The 24,221-nt window shown below is 43.5% G+C and overlaps 1 protein-coding gene across 2 annotated transcripts in view; it reads right to left on the bottom strand.

Annotated features, from left to right (window-relative positions):
• The window catches only part of LOC110526122 (A-type potassium channel modulatory protein KCNIP2-like), a 187,213-nt gene that overhangs the window by 83,137 nt on the left and 79,855 nt on the right, over positions 1–24,221 (bottom strand). Inside the window, exon 1 of one of the 2 annotated variants that reach the window (XM_021606759.3) lies at positions 16,147–16,446. The exons of the other annotated variant lie outside the window; for it this stretch is intronic. Within the exon in view, the coding sequence (XP_021462434.1) occupies positions 16,147–16,234 (88 nt within the window). The 5' untranslated portion in view covers positions 16,235–16,446. Of the gene's footprint in view, positions 1–16,146; positions 16,447–24,221 lie in introns of those variants that run through there. 2 annotated transcript variants of the gene reach the window in all.

The raw sequence follows: 24,221 nt of genomic DNA, 5'->3' as shown, positions 1-24,221 counted from the left end.
TGCCTTAGTCCGCTGTGCCACTCGGGAGGCCCAGAAAGTTGTTTTTACTGCAAGATAAAGCGTACTGTTAGTTAGCTAGCAAACGTTAGCTTGCTGACGTGTATGATCTGTGTAGTAATATTATTTGAATCAGAAACCCATTTGTATTGCTAGTTATAGCCTAATGTTAGCTAGCTTACATTGAACTTAGTTTGTTAGCTTTAGCTACCTGCAAATTCATACTATAGTTAAGACAATGTTTGTATTGGTAGTAGTATGAGTTGGGATTTTGCTGGTTCATTATTTACCTAGTTAGCTAAGTAAGCTACCAAAAGCTACCAAAAGACTCCATCTCGGCTGGATTATTACATGACCCATCAAATTAGCCAGCTGTGTCTGGGGTTGATTACGGCCATCTATTGTATTTCATGAAATGTGAACATGTCTAGACAATAGTTATATAATTTCCTTCACATGACCCATCAATTTAGACAAGTGTGTTGGGTAAGCGTCAACGAACAATGATAAAATATTAATAAAATATTTTTATCTGGACACCTTCTGTTTTTGATATTGCTACTATGCAAGTAACCACTTCACTGTACTGTTTACAACTTCTGTATCCTGTGCATGTGACAAATAAACTTAGATTTTATTTGACATAGCGTGTGTTTACCACATGGCCTCAGATATTAATCCTTAAAGCTAAGGCTTAGAGGGGTGTGAACGATGCTGAATGGGTGTAGACAAAGAAGAGCTCTCCAGTAGATGTACCACAACATTCAATAGCCATTTTCTAAAAGTGGAGTTACAAGTTTACACATTTTCAAATCAGAATTACTTTCCTATTGTTCAACAGCTGGAGTGTTCCTCAACTTTTATCCAATATAACAAATTGCCATATTATTATCAATGACTTATCAACAGCTGTAATAACTTGTCCAGTGTAGGAAATCCTCACAGGTACCCTAGTTTATAAAAAAAACAATACAGGACCTTGGGACATGAAGTCAGTTTACTATTCAAAAATAGACGTTTACTATAGGACGTCAATAAATGACATAAGACTGTGATATATTGTTGTCTGTGCATGCTTCATCTCAGCTCTCTCTTCTTTCTCCTATCCTCCCCTTTCCCTCTTTCTTTGTACTTTTCATCATGTCATCTCTTTCTCTCTTATCCTATCCTCCCTTCTCAGCTCACTCCTTATTTCTCCTCTCCTTCCCTAACCTTTCTCCTCTTCTCTCGGACATGTACACGCTGTCTCTTTTATCTGTTCTCCTCTCTTCCCCCTTCTCCCAGGCAGACTGCTGTTAATTGGAATTCATTTTTAGTGTGTGTGAGGTGTGCGTATTTTCGGTGGGTGTGTGAGAGGTGTGTGTGTGTCGATGATGGATGAAGGTGATGTTTCACAGCTTTCTCGTAAGGGAGGAGGGGAACGAGGGAGGGGAAGGGGGGAGGTGGGGAAGGTGGGAAGGGAGACGAAGGGATGGAGGGTGGTAGACAAGGACACATGCTGTGAGACCTTCTGATGGCCCAAAAGAACAGAGTGGAGAGTCAGTGTGTGTGATAGAGAATACACATTTGCAATGTAACCTCAAAGACAAATGGAGACATTTGTCGTATCTGTAGGCAACAGAGATCACCGAATGTGCTGGCCTTTTAATTATGTTTTGCCATCTGTTAGCTGTAAGCCAAACTGCGCAAAAGTGAAATCGAAACTAACCTTGATGTTAAGTTTAGGCATTCATTCCGAGCTCTTTGTTAAGTTTAGGCATTGGATTAAATGTATGTAATAATTCTGATTGGTTAGGGTTAAACGGGAACTGCAGCCACTGATTTAGCCTCGTTTTTTGGCTTGCTCCTCAGGAAATGCTGGCGGCCCTGACAGAAGCCATACGTGAGTTGACTTGTGGGTGTGGTTTGATGTGGGTGCTTCTTGGGTGTGCCATTGTAACCACCAAGACACGCCCATCTGTCAGAACCTTGCCCGCAGATATTTCCCACCACTCAATCACAACAAACAAACCTCACAAAGGTTGAATTCAACACCTACAGGCAGATGTATTTTGTGTGATACCGGAGGAAGCTTTGAATAGGTCAGTAGCCTACAGAGTAATATGAGAATGCAATTGTTGAATTCATGTAGATATTCTAAACTAAGTGTTTTGATAACTTTCAATTGTAGTAACAGGTCCAACTATTTACATAATTACCATAGAAGCAGTGTTCTGCTAATACAACAATGTCTATACAGATACTTTGCCTATCAACATTTTGCCTGGTGGTAATGGGGCTATCTTGGCAAACATGTCAGGGTGGTCATAACTTCCTGTGTGGTCTGTTATCAACAGGAGTACCCTAATCCTGAATGAATAATACACCGGGTTTCTCCCTCCCCATATTGACTGATACCATTCAATTCAATAATAAAAAAAGACAATACAAGTCAAAGTTATGTCTAGTAAAATTGTAATGCAGAGTGCCAGGTCTCTCTCCATTCAGAGACAACATTATCAAGCCCGTCTCTCAGTCTGGACTTCATCGTATCTTGCAAGTCTCCATGTGCTGGCTCAATACATGTTTCTGTGAACACATAAACACATAGTCATTGTTCCATTAGCAATGGCAGTTAGGATATGTAATATCTGAAACACAAACAGGTAGTATGATAATGTTTGAACAGGTCAGATAATAGCTACTCAATTATAGACTCCCCATCAAACGACCGAGGCTGTCGTCTGGCAAAAGCATCTACAGATCTCTCCATCTGTATAAATAGGCAGAGTATATCAGTTACTCATGGAATGAAAGGGTGTTGCAAATACGGGACATTTCTGCTGTACTGTATCATTACTAGTCCCACATTGTGGATGTGTTGAGTGCCAGGTCTCTCTCCATTCAGAGACGTCAGTATCAAGCCTCTCTGTCGGTCAGAACTACATCACATCATCTTGCAAGTCTCCAAGTGCTGGTTCCATAGATACATCTGTGAACACATACACACAGTCACTGTTCTATTACCAATGGCAGGATAAGTGATATTGGACAAACAAACATATACTATGTTGAAGTTTGAACAGGTCAAACTAAACCTACCTAATCCCGGTCTCCCCATTGACGACCGTTGGTGAGCAGGCAAGGGGTGAAGCTGGAGGTGAGGTCTGGAGGTGAGGTCTTTGCCAGCGCCACATTGATGGGCATGGCAGCAGAGATCAGCTTCTGGCCCCTCATCAAACATTCTGGTCGGTCACACACAAACACACACACAGAGCACTGATTACATTATCAATGGTGGTTATGATTAGCATGGTGGAACCAACCTGATTGCTGCATTCACCTTTCTATTTCACTTCAGATATCAAGACGTGAAGTGAAAAAGAATGGAAAACGCAGCGATCAGGATGATTGCACCAGGCAAAGTTATAAAGGTGAATTGGGACAGGAACTAGAAACTGTTTTGACCTTTAACCAGGTCAAATGTCACCAACCTGATTCAAGTGTCCTCCCTGCTCCATTTACAGCTGACAATGAGGGCATGCCTGCGTGATATTGAGGGTCCCCTTGCTGGTCTTCTCTATGTTACATGTGCGGCTGCCAACTGGAGAATGGAGCTGGAGAACGAAGGAGGGAGACCCCGACTCATTCCCTGAAGAACGGAGCTGTTCTCGACCCAACCAGCCGTGGAGATACGTCACTCGCCGTGGAAGTCGAAGAAAGCGTCCTCTAATAACGAGGGTCTGTTTGGAGATGTTGAGCCCGGACCTGACACAGAACAGAAACGTCTTTGACGCCCTGGATCCAGATGTTCCTGCGTATTTTTCCTCTGTTCTGTCTCCCTCTCTGGTGGCTTCTACCTCGGGTTCAGATCCTCTGAGCTCCCACCCTCACCAGACCGTGAGGCTGCCTGAGAGACCGGCCCATTTAACATCGCTAGCTGTCATCATAGGCAGCTCTATGGTGAGAAACATCTCGGTCCCCAAGGCAAAAACTCTGTGCTACCCAGGAGCACGAGTACAGGACATAACAAGGCTGTTTCCAACTGTTCTACGATAGATGCCGGGAGCTGACACTGTCGTAAACCTATGAGGGGTCCAATGACATCAGGAGGCCGAGCTCGGAACATCTGAAAATGTATTTTAAAGAACTGCTTTTAGCATTATAAGACGAAAAACGGGTTAGGGTTAGGGTTATCATTTCAGGTCCAGTACCATCGTTGGGCCGCGGGTGTGAAAGATTCTGCAGGCTACTGGTATTACACATCTGGCTAAAACATTATTTTAGCTCTGCTGGAGTCACATTTATAGATAACTTTGACACCTTCTGGAAACAGACGATACTCTACAGGAATGACGGACTCCATCCAAATAATCTTGGCTCCTGGACTCTGTCCACGCATTTCAAGGCTGCATTGAAACAATTACTTATCAATGACCCAAGACCAGCTCAGTTAACCCCTACCATTGTGACAATGAGTCTTCATAATGCTGCATCAAATGTACATTATGCTAGGGGCGTTGGCAGACACAATGTAAGTAACTTAATTTATGTCCCCCTAATTCCCCCGAATACCTCTGTTGATCCTACAGCTATTGTATGCAGTAATCATGAGCCTTTGAACCAGAGTTACACTGTTACACTGAGGCGGTGTGCCCTAGTAGGAAGACCACTTAGCGCAGCTCACCCTGCACCCAGCTCCAATATAAATAACATGAGCAAGTCTACTTCTAATAAGCTTCCCAGTAAAGCATTAAAAACCATTAAAGTAGCGGAGTATGGGCCTGAGGGCACCTGTAGCTAGCTAGCTAGCTAGCCTGCCTTTCTAGCATTATCAAATGATATGGTTCATAACCAGCAGCATCTCGACAATACACAAACCTGTATGAGCTTCGACCTAACTAAGTTGTATTGAGGTAGTTAACTAGCTAGTTATCGAGCTTGTTATCTAGCTAGTTACGCTAACATTGGCTAAAATGTTAGCTAGCCTGCCTTGCGTTATCAAAGAGAGCTAACTATACAACCAGCAATAACGTTATTTAACGTCGTTAGCTACGATATCAATTTATTCAAGTAAGGTAGTGTTACTGGTACAGACTTGGGGACCAATGATCTCCAACCACATATTCTGCATGATAGGGTCCTTCAGCAGGGCACGGCAAACCATAGTTGGCTGTGCATCCTGCTGGAAGCATGCGTTGTCGAACTGGAGCCGGCTTGATCAATCCATATAGGGCTTACCAGCGTCAAACGGTCGTGATCCTTTGAACGTGCTTAGGTGCATGAAACAATGGAGCCCCATTCAATGAAGGGAAGCTAAGTGGGTGGAGGGGCGATTTGCACTTGGAGTTTGGCAAAAGGGGGCATGAATTGTTAAAATGATTGAAATCCAAACCCAACCTCCATTTACTTGTTGTGACGTACTCAGGTTCCAAACTACATTTGAGACGAGACTGACTTTATGACCAAAATCGTCCTATTTACACTTTGTAGTCAATTTTGACACCGGAATAAATGTTTCTGACTTTTATTATACCACAGGACATCTCCAGGACACCTACAGCACACGATGTCATAGTGTAACAGTATAACTTTAGACCGTCCCCTCGCCCCTACCCGGGCGCAAACCAGGGACCCTCTGCACACATCAACAACAGTCACCCACGAAGCATCGTTACCCATCGCTCCACAAAAGCCGCGGCCCTTGCAGAGCAAGGGGAACCACTACTTCAAGGTCTCAAAGCGAGTGACGTCACCGATTGAAATGCTATTAGCGCGCACCACCGCTAACTAGCTAGCCATTTCACATCCATTACAATAGGAAGACCAAAAATATAATCAAGGACTTCAACCACCAGAGCCACGGCCTGTTCACCCGGTTATCATCCAGAAGGAAATGTCAGTATAGGTGCATAGGTGCATCAAAGCTGTGACCGAGAGACGGAAAAACAAACAAAGCTTCTATCTTAAGCCAATAGACTGTTAAATAGCCATCACTAGCCGGCTTCCACCCAGTTATGCAACCCTGCACCTTAGAGGCTGCTGCCCTATATACATAGACTTGGACTCACTGGCCACTTTAATAATGGAACACTAGTCACATTAATAATGTTTAAATAATGTTTACATACTTCTTTACTCATTTGATATGCATATACTGTATTCTATTCTATTTTAGTCAATGCCACTCCGACATTGCTTGATATAATATGTATACGTTTCTTAATCCCATTATTTTACTTTTAGATTTGTGTGTATTGTATTGTATTGTGTGTATTGTTGCTAAAATTTAAAAAGGAGTGCTTAGCACCGGGATTGGACCCGAGATGTTTGTAGCTATAGCCCACAGTTTAAGCCGGTCCACACCCCCACCCACAACGACCTCGCTTGAGCCTACAAGATGGTAACAGGCACTCGCAATGCCCCTAGAAGACGGTTGAAATTTGTCATGGAATTAATATGACAAACCATGCCGTAATGTCACCATCCTAAAAACGCCTGGACAGTACACGTAATCCAACGGAGTTTGGGCTCGAAGTTCCCCATAGCTTTACTGGAGACTTGTGAGTGTTGCTCTGTCAACACAGAAACAAGGAAGAGGAGTGAATCAACAGAAACCATGGAGTATTTGAGGTATAGATTTAGAGCATAAAATGAGGCAAGGCGAGACGAGGAGAGCATATAATGGCAGTCAGGCTGCTGTGGAATACCTCAGCTGTAAACGAGACAAGAGCGAGATGAGAGCTTGACACAAGTGAAGCATGCAGCAGGTGGGAAGATAGTCAGTAGGGCAGAGGTGAGGGAGAAGAGATGACACGCAGAAAAGTTTTTCTGAAATCAGATTACATTACAAGTATTCCCAGTATCGTCGTTTTTTCTAACAATAACTGAAGTGAATTACAGACTATGGCCTTTTATACTCTAAGAATCTCTGCAAATAGTTTTATATTTATCACATTGTCACTAATCTGTCACTTCTCTGGTAAAATTTCAAGCAGAAATTTGCATCCTGTAGCACAAACTCAAAAAAGTTCTGGGACACTGTAAAGTCCATGGAGAATAAGAGCACCTCCTCCCAGCTGCCCACTGCACTGAGGCTAGGAAACACTGTCACCACCGATAAATCCACTATTATTGAGAATTTCAATCAGCATTTGTCTACGGCTGGCCATGCTTTCCACCTGGCTACCCCTACCCTGATCAACAGCCCTCCACCCCCCACAGCAACTCGCCCAAGCCTTCCCCATTTCTCCTTCTCCCAAATCCATTCAGCTGATGTTCTGAAAGAGCTGCAAAATCTGGACACCTACAAATCAGCCGGGCTAGATAATCTGGACCATCTCGTTCTAAAATGATCTGCCGAAATTGTTGCAACCCCCATTACTAGCCTGTTCAACCTCTCTTTGGTATCGTCTGAGATTCCCAAGGATTGGAAAGCTGCAGTGGTCATCCCCCTCATCAAAGGTGGAGACACTCTAGACTCAAACGGCTCCAGACCTATATCTATCCTACCCTGCCTTTCGACTGCCAAGTTAACAAACAGATTACTGACAATTTCAAGTCCTACCAAACCTTCTCCGCTATGCAATCTGGTTTCAGAGCTGGTCATGGGTGCACCTCAGCCACGCTCAAGGTCCTAAACGATATCATAATCGCCATCGATAAGAGACGTTACTGTGCAGCCGTATTCATCAACCTGGCCATGGCTTTCGACTCTGTCAATCACCACATTCTTATCAGCAGACTCAACAGCCTTCGTTTCTCAAACGATTGCCTCGCCTGGTTCACCAACTACTTCTCAGATAGAGTTCAGTGTGTCAAATCGGAGGGCCTGTTGTCCGGAGCTCTGGCAGTCTCTATGGGGATGCCACAGGGTTCAATTCTCGAGCCGACTCTATTCTCTGTATACATCAATGATGTCGCTCTTGCTGCTGGTGATTTTCTAATCCACCTCTACGCAGACAACACCATTCTGTATACCTCTGGCCCTTCTTTGGACACTGTCTTAACTAACCTGCAGACGAGCTTCAATGCCATACAACTCCTTCTGTGGCCTCCAACTGCTCTTAAATGCAAGTAAACTAAATGCATGCTCTTCAACCGATCACTGCCCGCACCTGCCCGCCCGTCTGGGATCACTACTCTGGACGGTTCTGACTTAGAATATGTGGACAACTACAAATACCTAGGTGTCTGGTTAGACTGTAAACTCTCCTTCCAGACTCACATTAAGTATCTCCAATCCAAAATTAAATCTAGAATCGGCTTCCTATTTCGCAAACAAAGCATCCTTCACACATGCTGCCAAACATACCCTCGTAAAACTGACCATACTACCGATCCTCAACTTCGGCGATGTCATTTACACAGCCTTACAAAATAACACTCTACTCAACAAATTGTATGCAGTCTATCACAGTGCCATCCGTTTTGTCACCAAAGCCCCATATCCTACCCACCACTGCAACCTGTACGCTCTCGTTGGCTGGCCCTCACTTCATACTCGTTGCCAAACTCACTGGCTCCAGGTCATCAACAAGTCTCTGCTAGGTCGAGCCCCGCCTTATCGCAGCACCCACCCGTAGCACGCGCTCCAGCAGGTATATCTCACTGGTCACCCCCAAAGCCAATTCCTCATTTGGCCGCCTTTCTTTCCAGTTCTCTGCTGCCAATGACTGGAACGAACTGCAAAAATCACTGAAGCTGGAAATTCATATCTCCCTCACTAGCTTTAAGCACCAGCTGCCAGAGCAGCTCACAGATCACTGCACCTGTACATAGCCCATCTGTAAATAGCCCATCCAACTACCTCATCCCCATACTGTATTTATTTATTTATCTTGCTCCTTTGCACCCCAGTATCTCTACTTGCACATTCATCTTCTGCACATCTACCATTCCAGTGTTTAATTGCTATATTGTAATTACTTTGCCACCATTGCCTATTTATTGTCTTACCCCCCTTATCCTACCTCATTTGCACATACTGTATATAGATTTTTTCTACTGTATTATTGACTGTATGTTTGTTTATTCCATGTGTAACTCTGTGCTGTTGAATGTGTCGAACTTCTTTGCTTTATCTTGGCCAGGTCGCAGTTGTGAATGAGAACTTGTTCTCAACTAGCCTACCTGGTTAAATAAAGGTGAAATAATATTCTATTCTTATGTGCAAGTGTGCGTGTGAGGTGAGAGCGGGAGGTGTCAGTGAGTGACAGAGGGGCTACAGATTTAGAAAGGGAATAAATTCAATTATGGGTGAGAAAATGAGTGAGAATCTTCACAAATCTACGTCTGGAGGGAGAAAAAGTGTGTCCTTAAAATTGGATGTGATCTTTCAGTGGTGTCCAATGCAGCCATTTTGATCTCAATATCAAATTATTTCTGGGTAGCAATTAAAGCCAGCACTCAGTAAGTGCAAATAAAATAATACATTTTACATTTTGGTTTACGTCTTTACATTTTGCAGCTGATTTCTCAGCCAGGCGACGTGATGACCTAGGGTTTGAGTGTAGCCATGATGAAATTTCCAGGCCCACATTCTACTTGAGTGACATGTGCAATCCCCAGACCTCAATCCAAAAGAGATTATTTTGGATGAGATAGAACGGGCTGTTCGCAGCATGAATGTACCGCCTTCCAATCTGCAGAAACTGCGTGTTCCCAACGCGTCAGACCAGCATCCCTGTGGAATGTTTCCGAACACCTTGTAGAATGCCCTGAAGAATTCTGGCTGTTCTGGAGGCAAAGGGGAGTTCGACCCGGTACTAGATCGGTGTACCTAATAAACTATCCAGTGAGTGTAAGCCATTGATTTGCTACTATAACCTTAGGTGTACTTAAATGATCAACTGTAAATAAAACACTAGTCCTCATTGAACAATATCATATTTTTAAAAAAACTATACAACAATGATAAAATTATATAAGACTTGTGGAAATATTGTAAAGTAATAAGCAAAGCGGTAGTAACCACCGCTGATAAGCCATGTTGGAACTTCAGTCATATTGACTAGCCTGCCAATCCAATCCTCTCGGATCTATACAAGCGGGAAGAGGGGTTTGTTTTTGGACCGGGCCCTAGATCCATCTCTATCCAACCCCCAAGCCACACTCTGGCCACCACAAACCTGTCACCATGGCTGGGATCCATCTCGAACCAACCCACAGTCCTCACTCTGGCCTCCATCCTCGTCTCTATCCAACCCCCAGGCTTTGTTCCGGCCTCCTGCTGGGTCCTGATATTGCCTATTATACAGTCATATCAGAGCTTTACACACATGCACACACACACACACACACACACACACACACACACACACACAGCGACACAACACACAGCTGAGTGTCTCCTCTATTCTCTCTGAAGAAATAGATAGATGCACAGGGAGTCCCACTATGAAGATATGAGGTTTGTTTTGAGTGATTTCTCCTTATGGAAGTAAACATTTCCTCTCCTGTGGAGACTATTAACACATGCTGGGATAAAATGCTACAGTCCGTTAGTCGTTTCACACAAACAGCTCTTCAGTGCTTTTCACGTAACCCAGCGTATGGCTTATTCATGGTCTATGATATGTTGACAGTTTCTATCCATTCAGTAAAGAAGAGAAACTTGACGGGTAGACCGAATACTATGATAATATAGGCTTATTGCTGCATTAAAAGTCAGATAAGGATATCTTTAACACCATCCGGGATATAAACCCTTATCAATGTGCATCCAGGTTGAAAAAGGAATGACAGAAATAGGTCTAACAGGTCTCTTTTTGTTTCCATTCACATCTCTGTGGAGTCTTCAGTAATTGGATCATCTATTCACAATGCACCTAAACTAGGTACAGTTAGAACTGGCAGACAGAGAGAAGTGCTGTGCTGTGCTGTGCTGTATGTGTGTGTGTGTGTGTGTGTGTGTGTGTGTGTGTGTGTGTGTGTGTGTGTGTGTGTGTGTGTGTGTGTGTGTGTGTGTGTGTGTGTGTGTGTGTGTGTGTGTGTGTGTGTGGATAAGTATAGCACCATATGGGCTGTGTAATCAGAGGTCATTAATAAGGAGTGTGTGTATTATCATTCCCAGGAGACTGAGGAATGAACCCTTGGGTTTCCTTTAGCACCGTGTCACTCTCTGACTAATAGCTGCTACTGGTCGACTCCCTGTGTTGCTGTGTGTTGCTGTGTTGCCTACATCTCTACCACGGTTTGTGCTTCTTCTCCTCCTCTCTTCCTCCCCTCCCTATCCTATATCCCTTCCATCACCACAGTGAGGGGCTTTGTGTGTGCGTGTGTGTGTGTCCGTGTGTGTGTCTGTACAGCATGTGTGTGTGTGTCTGCGTATGATGTGTGTGTGTCTGTGTATGTTGTGTGTGTGTGTGTGCACGGGCGTGCTTTGCCGTGCATATGTACAAGACTTTGTCTCCAGTAAATTAAATTGCTATCAGTCAGCCCTGTTCTCTATGGTCCTGATTCCGACCCGAGTTAAGCGTGCGTAAATTGAACATTACTCCCTTTTTATTAACTTTTCTCTCTATGCGTTATTCTGACCTGGAATTTAAGCATGAGAATAGCGTGCTATTCACCTGCTATTTGTTTTGGATTGAATACATTCAGGTGTGTCTACAGATATGTCATAATCTGACCTTGACTTAATTCACCAATAATTCCACCAACTTGAAAACCATTAATAAGGTGTAGCTGTAACAGGATTCGTCCTCCTCTAACGAGGAGTATGAGAGATCGGACCAATATGCAGCGTGGTATCTTGTTTTAATGAACAAATGAACACGAAAATACAAAATAACAAATTGAAAGACAGAAACTAAAAGCGAAACAGTTCCGTGTGGAACACACAGACACAGAAAACAATCACCCACCAAACACAATAGAAAACAGGCTCCCTAAATATGGTTCTCAATCAGGGACAACGATTGACAGCTGCCTCTGATTGAGAACCATACCAGGCCAAACACAGAAATAGCAAATCATAGAAAAACTAACATAGGCAACCCACCCAACTCACGCCCTGACCATACTAAAACAAAGACATAACACAAAGAACTAAGGTCAGAACGTGACAGTAGCGAACCTATCGTTTCCGAACCTACCCGTTTCCAAGTGGACATTTGTTCCTTTAGAAATAGCACCATTCTCCATGCACTGTAATTTACAACTTGATAGGAGCTATTGATAAGATCTCGGTAAATGAGTCATCCGTTCGGAGAAGGGAATTGTACATGTAAATTACACTTGTTTTTAGATCTATTTGACCTCACAATTGCTGGTGACAACTGTGAAACCAGTCATATGGCAGAAATCTGAAGGATATCAACATATCAACTTTCCCACAGTAAAGTTTAAGAAATGCTATGCCATTGTGCAGAATTTAAATGACATGTACAACCTTTTAACTTGAAGGGATGGGCACTCTCGAATGTCTTCATTGTAGGCTACTCTGACTTTCTCTGTTTCCTATTTCTGTCGTGTTAAATACCACTATCAGTGTCGACCGTCAGTAGGCCTAATAACCACACATATTACACAGCCAATTTACTGTTCGTTCCCTTCAGTTGGTAAAGCCTACATTATCATTCCATTTAATTACGTTGTTTTTCGTTTAACTTCATTTGTTTCTTCTGTCAATGCCGTCATGGCCATGTGGTTTTTGAGGATCATTAGGAACAGTTGATAATATAGATATTTTCTAAACGTGTAGGCTACTTAAATCATTATAGAGCAGAGCGGAGACCAAGCCGTAACAGTTTAAACCCGACACACGGCACAACACTTGGCTCTGTCATCGCACAGTTCCATGGTTAGCACAGGCAATAGACAATTGCCTACTATTGTACACTATTCTCCTGTCATTATTCTATATACTTCCTACATTGCCATCAGTGGGGGCTGCTGAGGGGAGGACGGCTCATAATAATGGCTCGGATGGAGTTCATGGAATGACATCAAACACATGGAAACCATGGAAACCAGGTGTTTGATGTCGTTGATGCCATTCCACCAGTTCTGCTCCAGCCGTTGCCACGAGCCCGTTGTCCTCAATTAAGGTGCCACCAAAAACGCTTGTGATTATTGAACAGCTGAATGTGGCAATTTTCATAATAAATCGAACCACTGTATTTCTTTCATAAACATATTTTGTGTGTCAAGGAGATGGTGTTGAAATGGCGACGAATAGGCCCATACTTAGATGGCACATGACACATGCTTAACTCAGGTCGGAATCGGCCCCTACCTGAAGCTAATGAGAGAGACAACACGCAACAAAAAGACGAAGCTCATACCCTTCCATCGGAGAATAGCAGATTAGCCGTCTGGCAAAACAAGAAGGCAATAGAATATGTGCTCCTGTTACTTACTCTGCTGGCATCGATTATAGCTATATCAGAGGTGGTTCATTGAACTGGTAGTGAGTAACCTCGCTTGAGACCTGAAAGACTTGTGTCAGCTCTCTGAGCTAATGCCTAGGCGTTTAGCTCAGCTGGTTACCATGTAATGATCAGATATAGGCCGAGGATTGCCTGAATATTTGGTATCTTACCATTCAGAGAATGACACAACCCAATGAATATCTTATCAGACAGACAACACAAAACGAGAGAGAGAGAGAGAGATTCGCCGAATAGTGTTTCATGCCTGTTAGTCAAAGTAGAGATAGTTGCACAACAATATAACGGAGCCCTAGGGCAGAGAGGAGAACACACACACCTGAGAAATCAGGTCTATGCTGCGCAAGCCAGTTTAATTATAGCTTTACCAGACAGAGTTAATTATCACAGTTAGAGTTCTCTCCCTCCCTTCATCCTTCTCTCTCTCCCTCAGACATGGTGGAAGGCAGAAAAACCACATTTGGTTCACTCTCCTAATCATTTCATGTGGGATCCCTATGGCTTCCTCAAACAATATGGCATTAAAAGTGGTCCCCTACAACGAACATTCACAAAAGGCATTGTTTTGAACTCATTTGTACTGAACTGTGGGCCTACAGATGTTCATCCTTCCCCTCTAATCAGGGACTGGAGGTCTACAAATTGTGTATCCATCTAGTAAACAGTATATACTGTAACATTTTATAGACTGTCTGTTAGCTGGGCACTTTGACATTAGCATGTCCTGAAATGCCACGATAACGAAATGCAAACGACGATGGACTTTGATGAAATCATGGCAAAGGCCTACTATTAGCTAGCTCCTATACAAAGAGGACCACATTCACCTCTCTCTCTCTCTCTCTCTGTCTCTCTATTTTCTACATCGCCCTCTCCATCTCCACACCCTTCTCCCTTTGTCACCCTCCTCTTCCTGGAACAGACATGCAGGAACCGGTTGTCATGGAAACCTCGCTCTCTGGGTAAACTTACGAAAATACACATGAACACACATGCGCGTGCACGCACGCACACACACACGGTATTTAATAAATACTTAATGGATCTGATGATTATAAGACCACTGACTTACTGGACACTATAGTATTTATTTTTGCATAGTGTTTCTGATAGCAGCTCTGCTGCGTTTGAGTGTGTGTGTGTGTGTGTGTGTGTGTACGCACTTGCTTTCTGAATATGAACATGTTCCTCTTTAGATGTCAAAGTCTAATGAGAGAAAGAAAGAAAGAAAGAGGGATGACAGAGGATACAATAAGTACCTTGTCAAGTAGATCAATAAAATAAGCGTATCACAGTAACCCACTGAACAGGTCAACTATACTGGTATCATATCATTGCTCAACAGTTTGTAGGGGATGATTGTCTTTTAATTCTGCTGAGGAAAGAGAGTGATTCAAATAGTAAAAAGCTTAAATATCGAGAGGGGAGCGAGAGAGTGATTCATGAAAAAAAAAAAAAGTTTACTCAGTCTTCCTTTCATTCTACACTGAACAAATGTATAAACGCCACATGTAAAAATGTCTAATATTTAACTGAGTTCCAATTCATATGAAGAAATCAGTCAATTGAAATAAACGAATTAGGCCCTAATCTATGGATTTCACAGAACCCTTAAAAAAGAAATGGGCCTCACAATGGGCCTCTCATCGCGGTATTTCTGTGCATTCAAATTGCCATCAATAAAATGCAATTGTGTTCATTAGCTGTACTGTACCATAACGCCACCGCCACCATGGGGCACTCTGTCCACAAATTTGACATCAGCAAACCGCTCGCCCGCATGATGCCCTTAACGTGGTCTGCGGTTGGACATAATTCTCTAAAACGACGTTGGAGCTGGCTTATGGTAGAGAAATTAACATAAAATGATTTGCATGCCAATTGCACGCTCCCACAGAACTTGAGACATCTGTGGCATTGTATTGTGTGACAAAACTGCACATTTTAGGAGTGGCCTTTCATTGTCCCCAGCACAATGTGCAGCTGTGTAATGATCTTGCTGTTTAATCAGCTTCTTGATATGCCACACCTGTCAGGTGGATGGATTATTTTGGAAAAGGGGAAACGCTCACTAACAGGGATGTAAACAAATGTGTGTGTGCATATGTAAAAAATGTGGGATCTTTTATTTCAGCTCATGAAACATGGGACCAACACTTTACATGTTCTGTTTAGATTTTTTGTTCAGTGTAGAGTACATCCACAGCTCAATTAATGTAATAATCACCATGTAATCTCCATGCACAGAGAGTCTCTCTCTCTCTCTCTCTCTCTCTAACACACAAACACACACACACCAGTGGCCGTGACCCCATTATCTGTCTCAGATTATTCAAAAAGTAACATTTCCAATTCAGACATTCATATAATACACACTCGTACGTATGTATGAAATAGGACAAAAATAAGCACCCACACACGTACATTTACCGTATCCACACACACACACACCTACCTACACACACTATAAGGCGTATATAGAAAACCACACAGAACCAATAGAGATATAATATCAGATACCAACAATACCACACAGCTAGAACACTTCAGCTCTTAGACATAGAATGACAAAGCTGGAACAGCAGAGGTAAAACCATAGATCTACAACACCCCGGCCCCTAGTCCCAAGCACTCCTGTATTGAAGCAAGAACCGGGAGCAGACCCAGACCTCTGCTCTCACCTTACCTGTGGAGGTGAGCCAGCTGTGGGGGTCTGGGTTAGGAGTAGGGGGGTTAGGACCAGGGGGTGGGGGGTTAGAGTGGAGAGACTGCCTACCTTTCTCGAGTGTCCCTGTGAGGAAGCGGTAGAAAAAGCGAAACACTTTAGTCAGCTGTCTCTTGCATCTCTTCCTGCAATGGCTCATCTTGACTCTGTAGTGGCTAGTGATAGTCACAAGGTGGGGGTAATGGCGAGTGTTGGGGGATTCGACAAGGCAGAAAAACAGTGAAAAGAGAGAAAGAAGGAAGAAAAAGGAAAGGGTGTGTAAAGTGTAGCTGCTTGCTGCTCTTCTCTCTCTCTCTCTCTCTCTCCACCTTCTCTATCTCCTTTCGTCCGTGGCTCCACCTCTAGGCCTCCTGCTGTCAATCAACAACAGTGCTCTGTCTCCTCCCCCTTACCCGGTGAGAATCCCCTCACTCGATCGGATTGGCTGGGAGAGTGGCGGAAAATTCCGGTCCAAGTGATGTCTACTATACAACTACTGTACTCTAAGTGACAGGTTTTTCTCCTCTTTTTTATTTTCTTCTCTTCTTCCTCCAGCGACTATTTATTTTCTCCTTCTCGTCTGTCTCCTGTTGTTTTTCTCTACTTGCTACTTTCAAAGAAACAAACACTGCCTGGGAGGTTTGTTTTGGCGTGAACCAGCGGGAGAGTAAGTGTGCATGTTTGTGTGTGTGTGTGTGTGTGTTCCAGCGGGAGAGTAAGTGTACATGTTTGTGTGTGTGTGTGTTTGTGTGTTCCAGCGGGAGAGTAAGTAATGCGACGGGGAGAAACAAAGCCAACACGGCAATTAGCGTCATTCGCTGCCCCCCTCTCCTCCCTCACTCTCTCTTTTTTCTCTCTCGCTATCTTTTCCGTCTCCTCTCTTCTCTTCTCCCATTCTATGCTCAGCTCTCGTGTGGACCAGAGGGAAGAGAGAGAGAGAGAGAGAGAGAGAGAGAGAGAGAGAGAGAGAGAGAGAGAGAGAGAGAGTGAGAGAGAGAGAGAGAGACAGACAGACAGACAGACAGAGAGGGAGTGTGGAGTAGGAGAACCTGGTCAATTAATCTGGTCTTAATTGGTTTTTCTCTCCTAAGATATAGTTGCATGAAATGTCCAAAGCTCAGTAGAGCCAGAGGAGGAGGAAAGATGTGAGCTCTCCCTCTGTGTGTAGTACAGAAACCCCAGTAGGAGAGGGGAATCAGTTGTTTTTCCAATTGTAGTAGAAATCCCAGCTGATGGAGTGAAAGAATGAAAGGTATGAGAATGAGGGTGGTATCAGTCTGTCAAAGGAGAGGATGAGGGTTCTAATTCTCTAAAGAAGAGAGTAGGAGAAGAATCTCTCTCTCTCTCTTTCTCTCTCTCTCTCTCGCTCTCTCTCCTCTCGTCCTCTCTCTCGTCCTCTCTCTCGTCCTCTCTCTCTGTCCTCTCTCTCGTCCTCTCTCAGTCCCTGACCTGTCACAGCCAGTAGAGTGGAAAAAACACAACACACACTTGCAGCAGTGGAGGCTGCTGAGGGGAGAACGACTCATAGTAATGGCTGGAACCGAGCGTGTGTTTGATGTAAAGTATTTGATACCATTCCACTAATTCCACTCCAGTCATTACCATGTGCCTGTCCTCCCCAATTAAAGTGCCACCAACCTCCTGTGACTTGCTGTCACATTCACTTTCTTGCAAGTCAATATTCAGAGTACTTCTGAGAGTGGTCCCAGCACAAGTGTGTGTTCTGAAGAACAGCTAAGCATTCTGCCAGACTAAGATTAGAACCTATACATACAGAACTACAGTACAACACACACAGACCCCCCCCTCTCCCCCCCCTCGCCCCTTTGCCAACATTAGCTGGAAGATGCACTCACTCTTTCCAACCAACTTTGTTCAACTATAATACAAACAAACATGCAAACACATGAACGCAAGCAAACACACACACAGCGTCAGTGTGATCTGATGATACTGTACAGTACGTCGTTTTGATGGAGGCAAATTCAGGAGAGAGAGAGAGGACTACCCATCATTCATCTCTCTCTCAGAACGAGTGACAGCGACAAAGTGTTGAACTAACCATGTTTATTACAGAAATAGGGGCAGGCAAATAACAGGTCAAGGCAGGCAGGGGTCGATAATTCAGAGTAGTGGGGCAAAGGTACAGGACGTCAGGCAGGCTCAGGGTCAGGACGGACAGAAAAGGTCAAAACCTGGAAAAACAGAAACAATTAGGAACAGATGGAAAACCGCTGATAGGCTTGACGAAACAACACGAACTGGCAATAGACAAACAGAGAACACAGGTATAAGTACCCAGGGGATAATGGGGAAGATGGGTGCCACCTGAAGGGGGGGTGGAGACAAGCACATGAACAGGTGAAACAGATCAGGGCGTGACAGGGAGAGTGGTTGTTCCAAGTGAAGCTGTAACTGATGCTAGACTGTCCAGCCATATTGATTTCAACATAGCCTAAACCTTAAGATACATCATCTTTTTAATTAATCAATTAGCACCAGTACAGACACCTAACCACAGAGACACAAACACCGATAAAGGCCTGACAGAAGGTAGGTAGGAGTGAGAACCAACATGGGACGTGTGTGGGGGCCGAGAGGTGTGTGTGTGGGGGCCCGGAGGTGTTGTTCCTCTAACTGTGTGAGACATGTACGGGAGATGAGCCAAAACACAGCGATCAGCTGTTGAAATTCAATTTGATCTCTGAGAAATGAAACAAATTGATTACCCACTTTATATGTACATACTGTATTCTCGGTGGGGGGGCTGGAAATATAATTGAACTGCAACTTCTTTAACATCTGCTAATCTCTGTATGCGACAACTAAACGTTGATTCGATTTGGATTTACAAACCAACCTGTCTCATTGTGACGGCATCCTTCCCTTGAGTCCCATTCTCTTAATCTGGCCTGCAGAAGTTTTCCCTAACCAAATCAAATCAAATCAAATGTATTTATATAGCCCTTCGTACATCAGCTGATATCTCAAAGTGCTGTACAGAAACCTAGCCTAAAACCCCAAACAGCAAGCAATGCAGGTGTAGAACCACAGATCTAGGATCAGATTATGCAAATCCATAAATCCTCACCTTTGGGGAGGTGAGACCTGTGAGTGAGTGATGATATCGTCTTTTCCTCAAGTTCCAGCCATGGCATACAGACAGTCACAAACGCAAGCAAACAATCTGCCCTTCTGATGCCCTTTTGTGCTGCTTTGAACAGCTTATTCATTCCTTTACTCATCACAGGGATTGATTACTCACTGATGGCAGAGGAGGGGGTGAGAGGGTAAGTGTCAGAGAGTAAGAAACAGAGCGACAGACATAGAAGGAAAGCTAGCGGGTGAGAACTGAATTGAATGTAGAGAAAGGTGGAGGGGGGCACATAGAGGAAGCAGAAAATAGAGTGACAAAGATAGATTTAGAGAGTGAGATTTACAACCTTGTGCATGAGATACGGAACCAGTGATCATATGTGATACGACACACACTCACACCCAACCTCTCCCTGTGGCAGGCAAAAGCAACAGGTGGTATGACAGACTCAACACTCGATTCAATGTGAACATGATGGCGGGAGAGAGAGAGATAGAGAGAACGAAAGAGGGAGCCACCAGGTGGAAGTGCTTGTGTCAAAAGACTGCTGACTAACGTTGGACAATACTATGAGGTCACCAGTGCACACGCGCATATGTGCACGCACACACACACACACACACACACACACACACGCACGCATGCACACGAACACACACACACACACGAACACACACACACACACACACACACACACACACACACACACACACACACACACACACACACACATACACACACACACACACACACACACACACACACACACACACACACACACACACACACACACACACACACACACACACACACACACACACGTCTTACTTCCATCCCCTTTCCCCTCTTCTACCCATGTAGAAAAAAAGGGAAACACTGTGATAAACAGAAGGAAAAGTTTCTCCTTAGAGAGGTAGAAAGACAAAGAGAGAGAGAGATAACGGAGATGTTGTAATGGAGTCTAAAGGAGCCCATTAGACTAAACTAATGATGCATGTCTCCTCCACAGAGAGAGAAATAGAACCAGCGTTGATTTGTAATGAATATTCATTAGCAACTCTTTGGCCCCGTTTGTAGAAGAGGAGTGTGTGTGTGTGTGTGTGTGTGTGTGTGTGTGTGTGTGTTTACGTGTGCATGTGTTTGTCCTTGCTCCTGTCAGGTCTGTGGTAGCTTCTGCTGAGTGAGTGATCTCATCTGTTGGCAGTTGAGCGCAGAGCTACTCATAGAATACTATGGAGGAAGACAAGGTCAAACGTTCGGACGTGTTAAGGCCTTGAGTCCCTGGCAACAGCTTCGGTCCCGCCCATTAAGGGTATAGAAAAGGGAATTGAAATCTCATTGAAATCCATTTCCTTTTAGTGCTGCATTAAATGGTTTACAATAATATTTTCATAACCATGTGATCTGTCTATATAACCAAGTTGATGCCTAACATGTGACGTGCAAGTTACCAAGTCAAATGTCAAGATACAAATCACTTTTGCCACTTATTTCAATCGATGACACCAAGGTGGTGAAATGCTAATTCAATACAGCATCAGCATGCTTACGGGTGTCCCGTGCCTCTGTAAAAACATACAAGTCTGGTGGGTTTGTATCTAGTATGAGTGGGAACATGACCACAGGTATTTTTTCTTTGGTTCTTCTCCACTGCAGTTAAGGCTAGGACTGAAAATAACTTGTGCACATTAGCTGGTAAAATAGCCAGCCAGGCATGAAATTGTTTGCTAAGTACTACTTGTAAAGTAGCTAACATCGACGAGGCAAAAATCATTTGCGTCACTGTAATTTATTTGAGATAAACTAAAAAATAGGAACTTTCGTGAAGTGTTGTGCATGTCATGTAGACCTAGCAATAGCTATACTGAGGCAAGGCAGAAGCAGTGGCACTCCTCATCAGCAGAAACCAGACATATTGTTGAGAAAACAACATCATCACGTTGTGTTCAATTCAAAGACCTGAGCCAGCTAGCTGTCATCGATAGCAGATCAGATTTACGGCCGGGACGGACTGCACGTCCAAAAGTGAGTGACTCAAGCTACATGACAACATTCAAGCAACCTATAGCCAGCCATCTAGCTAGCTAACAATTTTTGAATCAAGATATTCATTTGATAGCCTTTCCAAGGTTGCTAGCTAGACATAATATAGCCTGCATAATACTTTGAGCTATTTCCAGTACAGAAGAGGCATTTTTCAAGTTGAAGTTAGATGTAATGGTGCTGAAGCAAAGGATCAACTATACAGCCAGTTGAGATTGCATGAATACGTTTTAAACCCCAACAATATAGCACCTTCATTTGAATCAAAACGCATGTAAATGAATGGGTTTTATCTGAAGCCATGTCTTTAGAGAGTTGGGACTTTGAGGTTTCTGGATTATAATGCATTTACATGACATTACAAAATGATATTGCAGCCATGTTAGCACCCCATATCCATTACATGGAGAATATTTAAACAATGCAAGTGTTATAAAATCATTTAGCTTGAATGTGGAACCCTTACGCAGACGGGCGGCAGGTGGTCTCGTGGTTAAGAGCTCTGGGCCAGTAACCGAAAGGTCCATAGTTTGAATTCCTGAACCGGCAAGGTGGGGGGAAAAAATCAGCCCTTGTGCAAGGCAGTTAACTCCCAACAACAATTGCTCCCTGGGAGCTGATGACATGGACGTTGATTAAGGAAGCCCCCCCCCCCCCCACTTTCCTGCAATGTGGTTGCTGCATAACAACTGCTGAGGAAATGAGCCTGTTTGTTTTCTCTCTGCTAATGCTAATGTATACGCTACCTGCTAAATAGACTCTAGGGTAAGGGTGGGAAACTTTGATGGGGGTTGGGGGCCACTTGTGACAGCGACAGAGAAACAATTTACGTGAATTTCCTGCAATTCTGCAAGTTTTGATATAGGCCTGTAGAGAAAATAATGCACATTTTCTAACTCATTTTAAGCAATTCTACACATTTTGCCATGGGGCAGAGAGAAAAATGTGCAGGTATACAGCTAATTTTTCTGCAATTCTACACATTTTGCAACAGGAGAGAGGCAAGTGTTTGCAGTTTTATTATGATAACTGATAATCAATGGGCCCCACCCCAGTCGGTAATTCGACCATGCTTACTACAAGTTTAGATAGCTGGCCGCTAGACTAATTTACCAATCTCTTTTTTTTTTTTGCTGACAGGGGCTAATTAAGTGACTGCTGATGCACAACCAAAAAAAATCTAAATGGCACCTTGTGTATTCTATTATTCTAACTCTCAACAGTAACTTGAGACCCCGACTGAATTGGTCCGCAGGCCTACAAAAGAGGGGCAGCCAGTTGCCCATCCTTGCTCTAGGGGGTCACCGAACACATAGCCCCTAGATGCTCTCAATTTCCCAATTTATAGGCATGCCCAATTTAGGGATCTTTTTAAACAACAAGATATTGCGCTCTAAAGGGATTACTTGAATGTTTGACTCATATCGCTGGTCTTTTAAGGCCTGACACAGACAAGAAAACAGGTTGGAATCTGTAGATTATAATCCAGACTACGGCAGGATTAGGAAAGTCATCTGCTCCTCTGCATAAAGCAGGAGCACAGGACAATGACAGTATGTCAGAAGTTAGCGAAAGAGGAAGGAGAACAGGGGAGCGAGAGGAAGTGAGAAGAGCGGAGACAGGGTTAGTGAAAGGAACTATTTTGAAAAAAAGATGATAAAAATAACAATGCACTAACACAGAGGTGGCAACCCTGGTCCCAGATAGCTACAGGGTGTGCTGGCTCCTGTTCCAGCCCGACACTAACCCACTTGATGCAACTCATCACAGTCCTGATGAGCAGCTGGTTGGTGTAATCCGATGTGTTAGTGCAGGACTGGAACAACATGTCGTTGACGTGTAGGACTCTGATCACACTAAACTAAGTCTCTGGTCACATCTACTGGTTCAGATGTTGTATTACAGCTGAGACACACAAACATATCCTCAGTTAAAGTCTACCATTCAGTTGCTTCCATCTGAATAAAGTAAGTCAGATTTTAAGGCAGATGTTTCCCAAATTATGTGTATGGCTCGGTTGTTAAGTGCATGGGGCAAGGAATGCCAAGGTAATGGGTTCAATTTTCACAGGGATCACGCACACATGCAAAATGTATATGCACTTGCTCCTGTACTGTAAATTGCTTAGCTTTTGTTACGTGTCTGCCAAGTGGGCATTCGTGTAGATCTGATGATTGGATAGAAATAAACAATATGGTAATAACATGATATTGCCTTCTGATTGGCAGGGGAAAAAAGTTGCCATGTTGTACCCACCTATCCAATCCATCTACAAGAATGGCTAGGAACAAGAGTCTGCTTCCCAGGCTCTGATGACATGGATGTTGATTAAGGCAGCCCACCGCACCGCTCTGACTCAGAGGAGTTGGGTTAAATGCGGAAGACACATTTTGGTTGAATGCATTCGGTTGTGCCATTTCCTTTTTAAGCAAGGGTTTGATCTGGAATTCAGCACTGGGGGCGTATTCGTTACGCTGATTCTGTTGCAAAACATTTCTTAAATGGAAGAAAACATGGAGGGACCTACCTGAATTTATCCAATAGAAACTGCTTTTTTTTTTTTTTTTGCAAAACACAACTGTTTGGACCAATTTGTTCAACCCTGGTGAATTTCATGTACTGACCCATTGGTACCAAAAGAGGGCAGCCTAACCAAGGTAGAGCCAGGTGGCTTTACCTCTGATACCCACTAAAAGGTAGTGTTGGACCACAAAGAAAAAGTGCACCCAAAAACTCAACTCCAGTGTTGTAAAGTACCTAAGTAAAGAAAATGTAAAGTTCAACTTAAGTCGTTTTTTTTGGAATCTGTACTTTACTATTTCTATTTTTGACAACTTTTACTTTTACTCCACTAGATTCCTAAAGAAAATAATGTACTTTTTACTCCTTACATTTTCCCCGACACCCGATTTTGAATGCTCAGCAGGACAGGAAAATTGTATAAATCACACACTTATCAAGAGAACATACCTTGTCATCCCTACTACCTCTGATCTGGCAGACTCAC

This window comes from Oncorhynchus mykiss, chromosome 1 (assembly GCF_057628025.1).
Source record: "Oncorhynchus mykiss isolate SJ-2025 chromosome 1, ASM5762802v1, whole genome shotgun sequence".
NCBI classification, from domain to species: domain Eukaryota; kingdom Metazoa; phylum Chordata; class Actinopteri; order Salmoniformes; family Salmonidae; genus Oncorhynchus; species Oncorhynchus mykiss.
The sequence above is the reverse complement of the archived record's forward strand: the minus strand, read 5'-3'. Positions and strand labels throughout refer to the sequence as shown.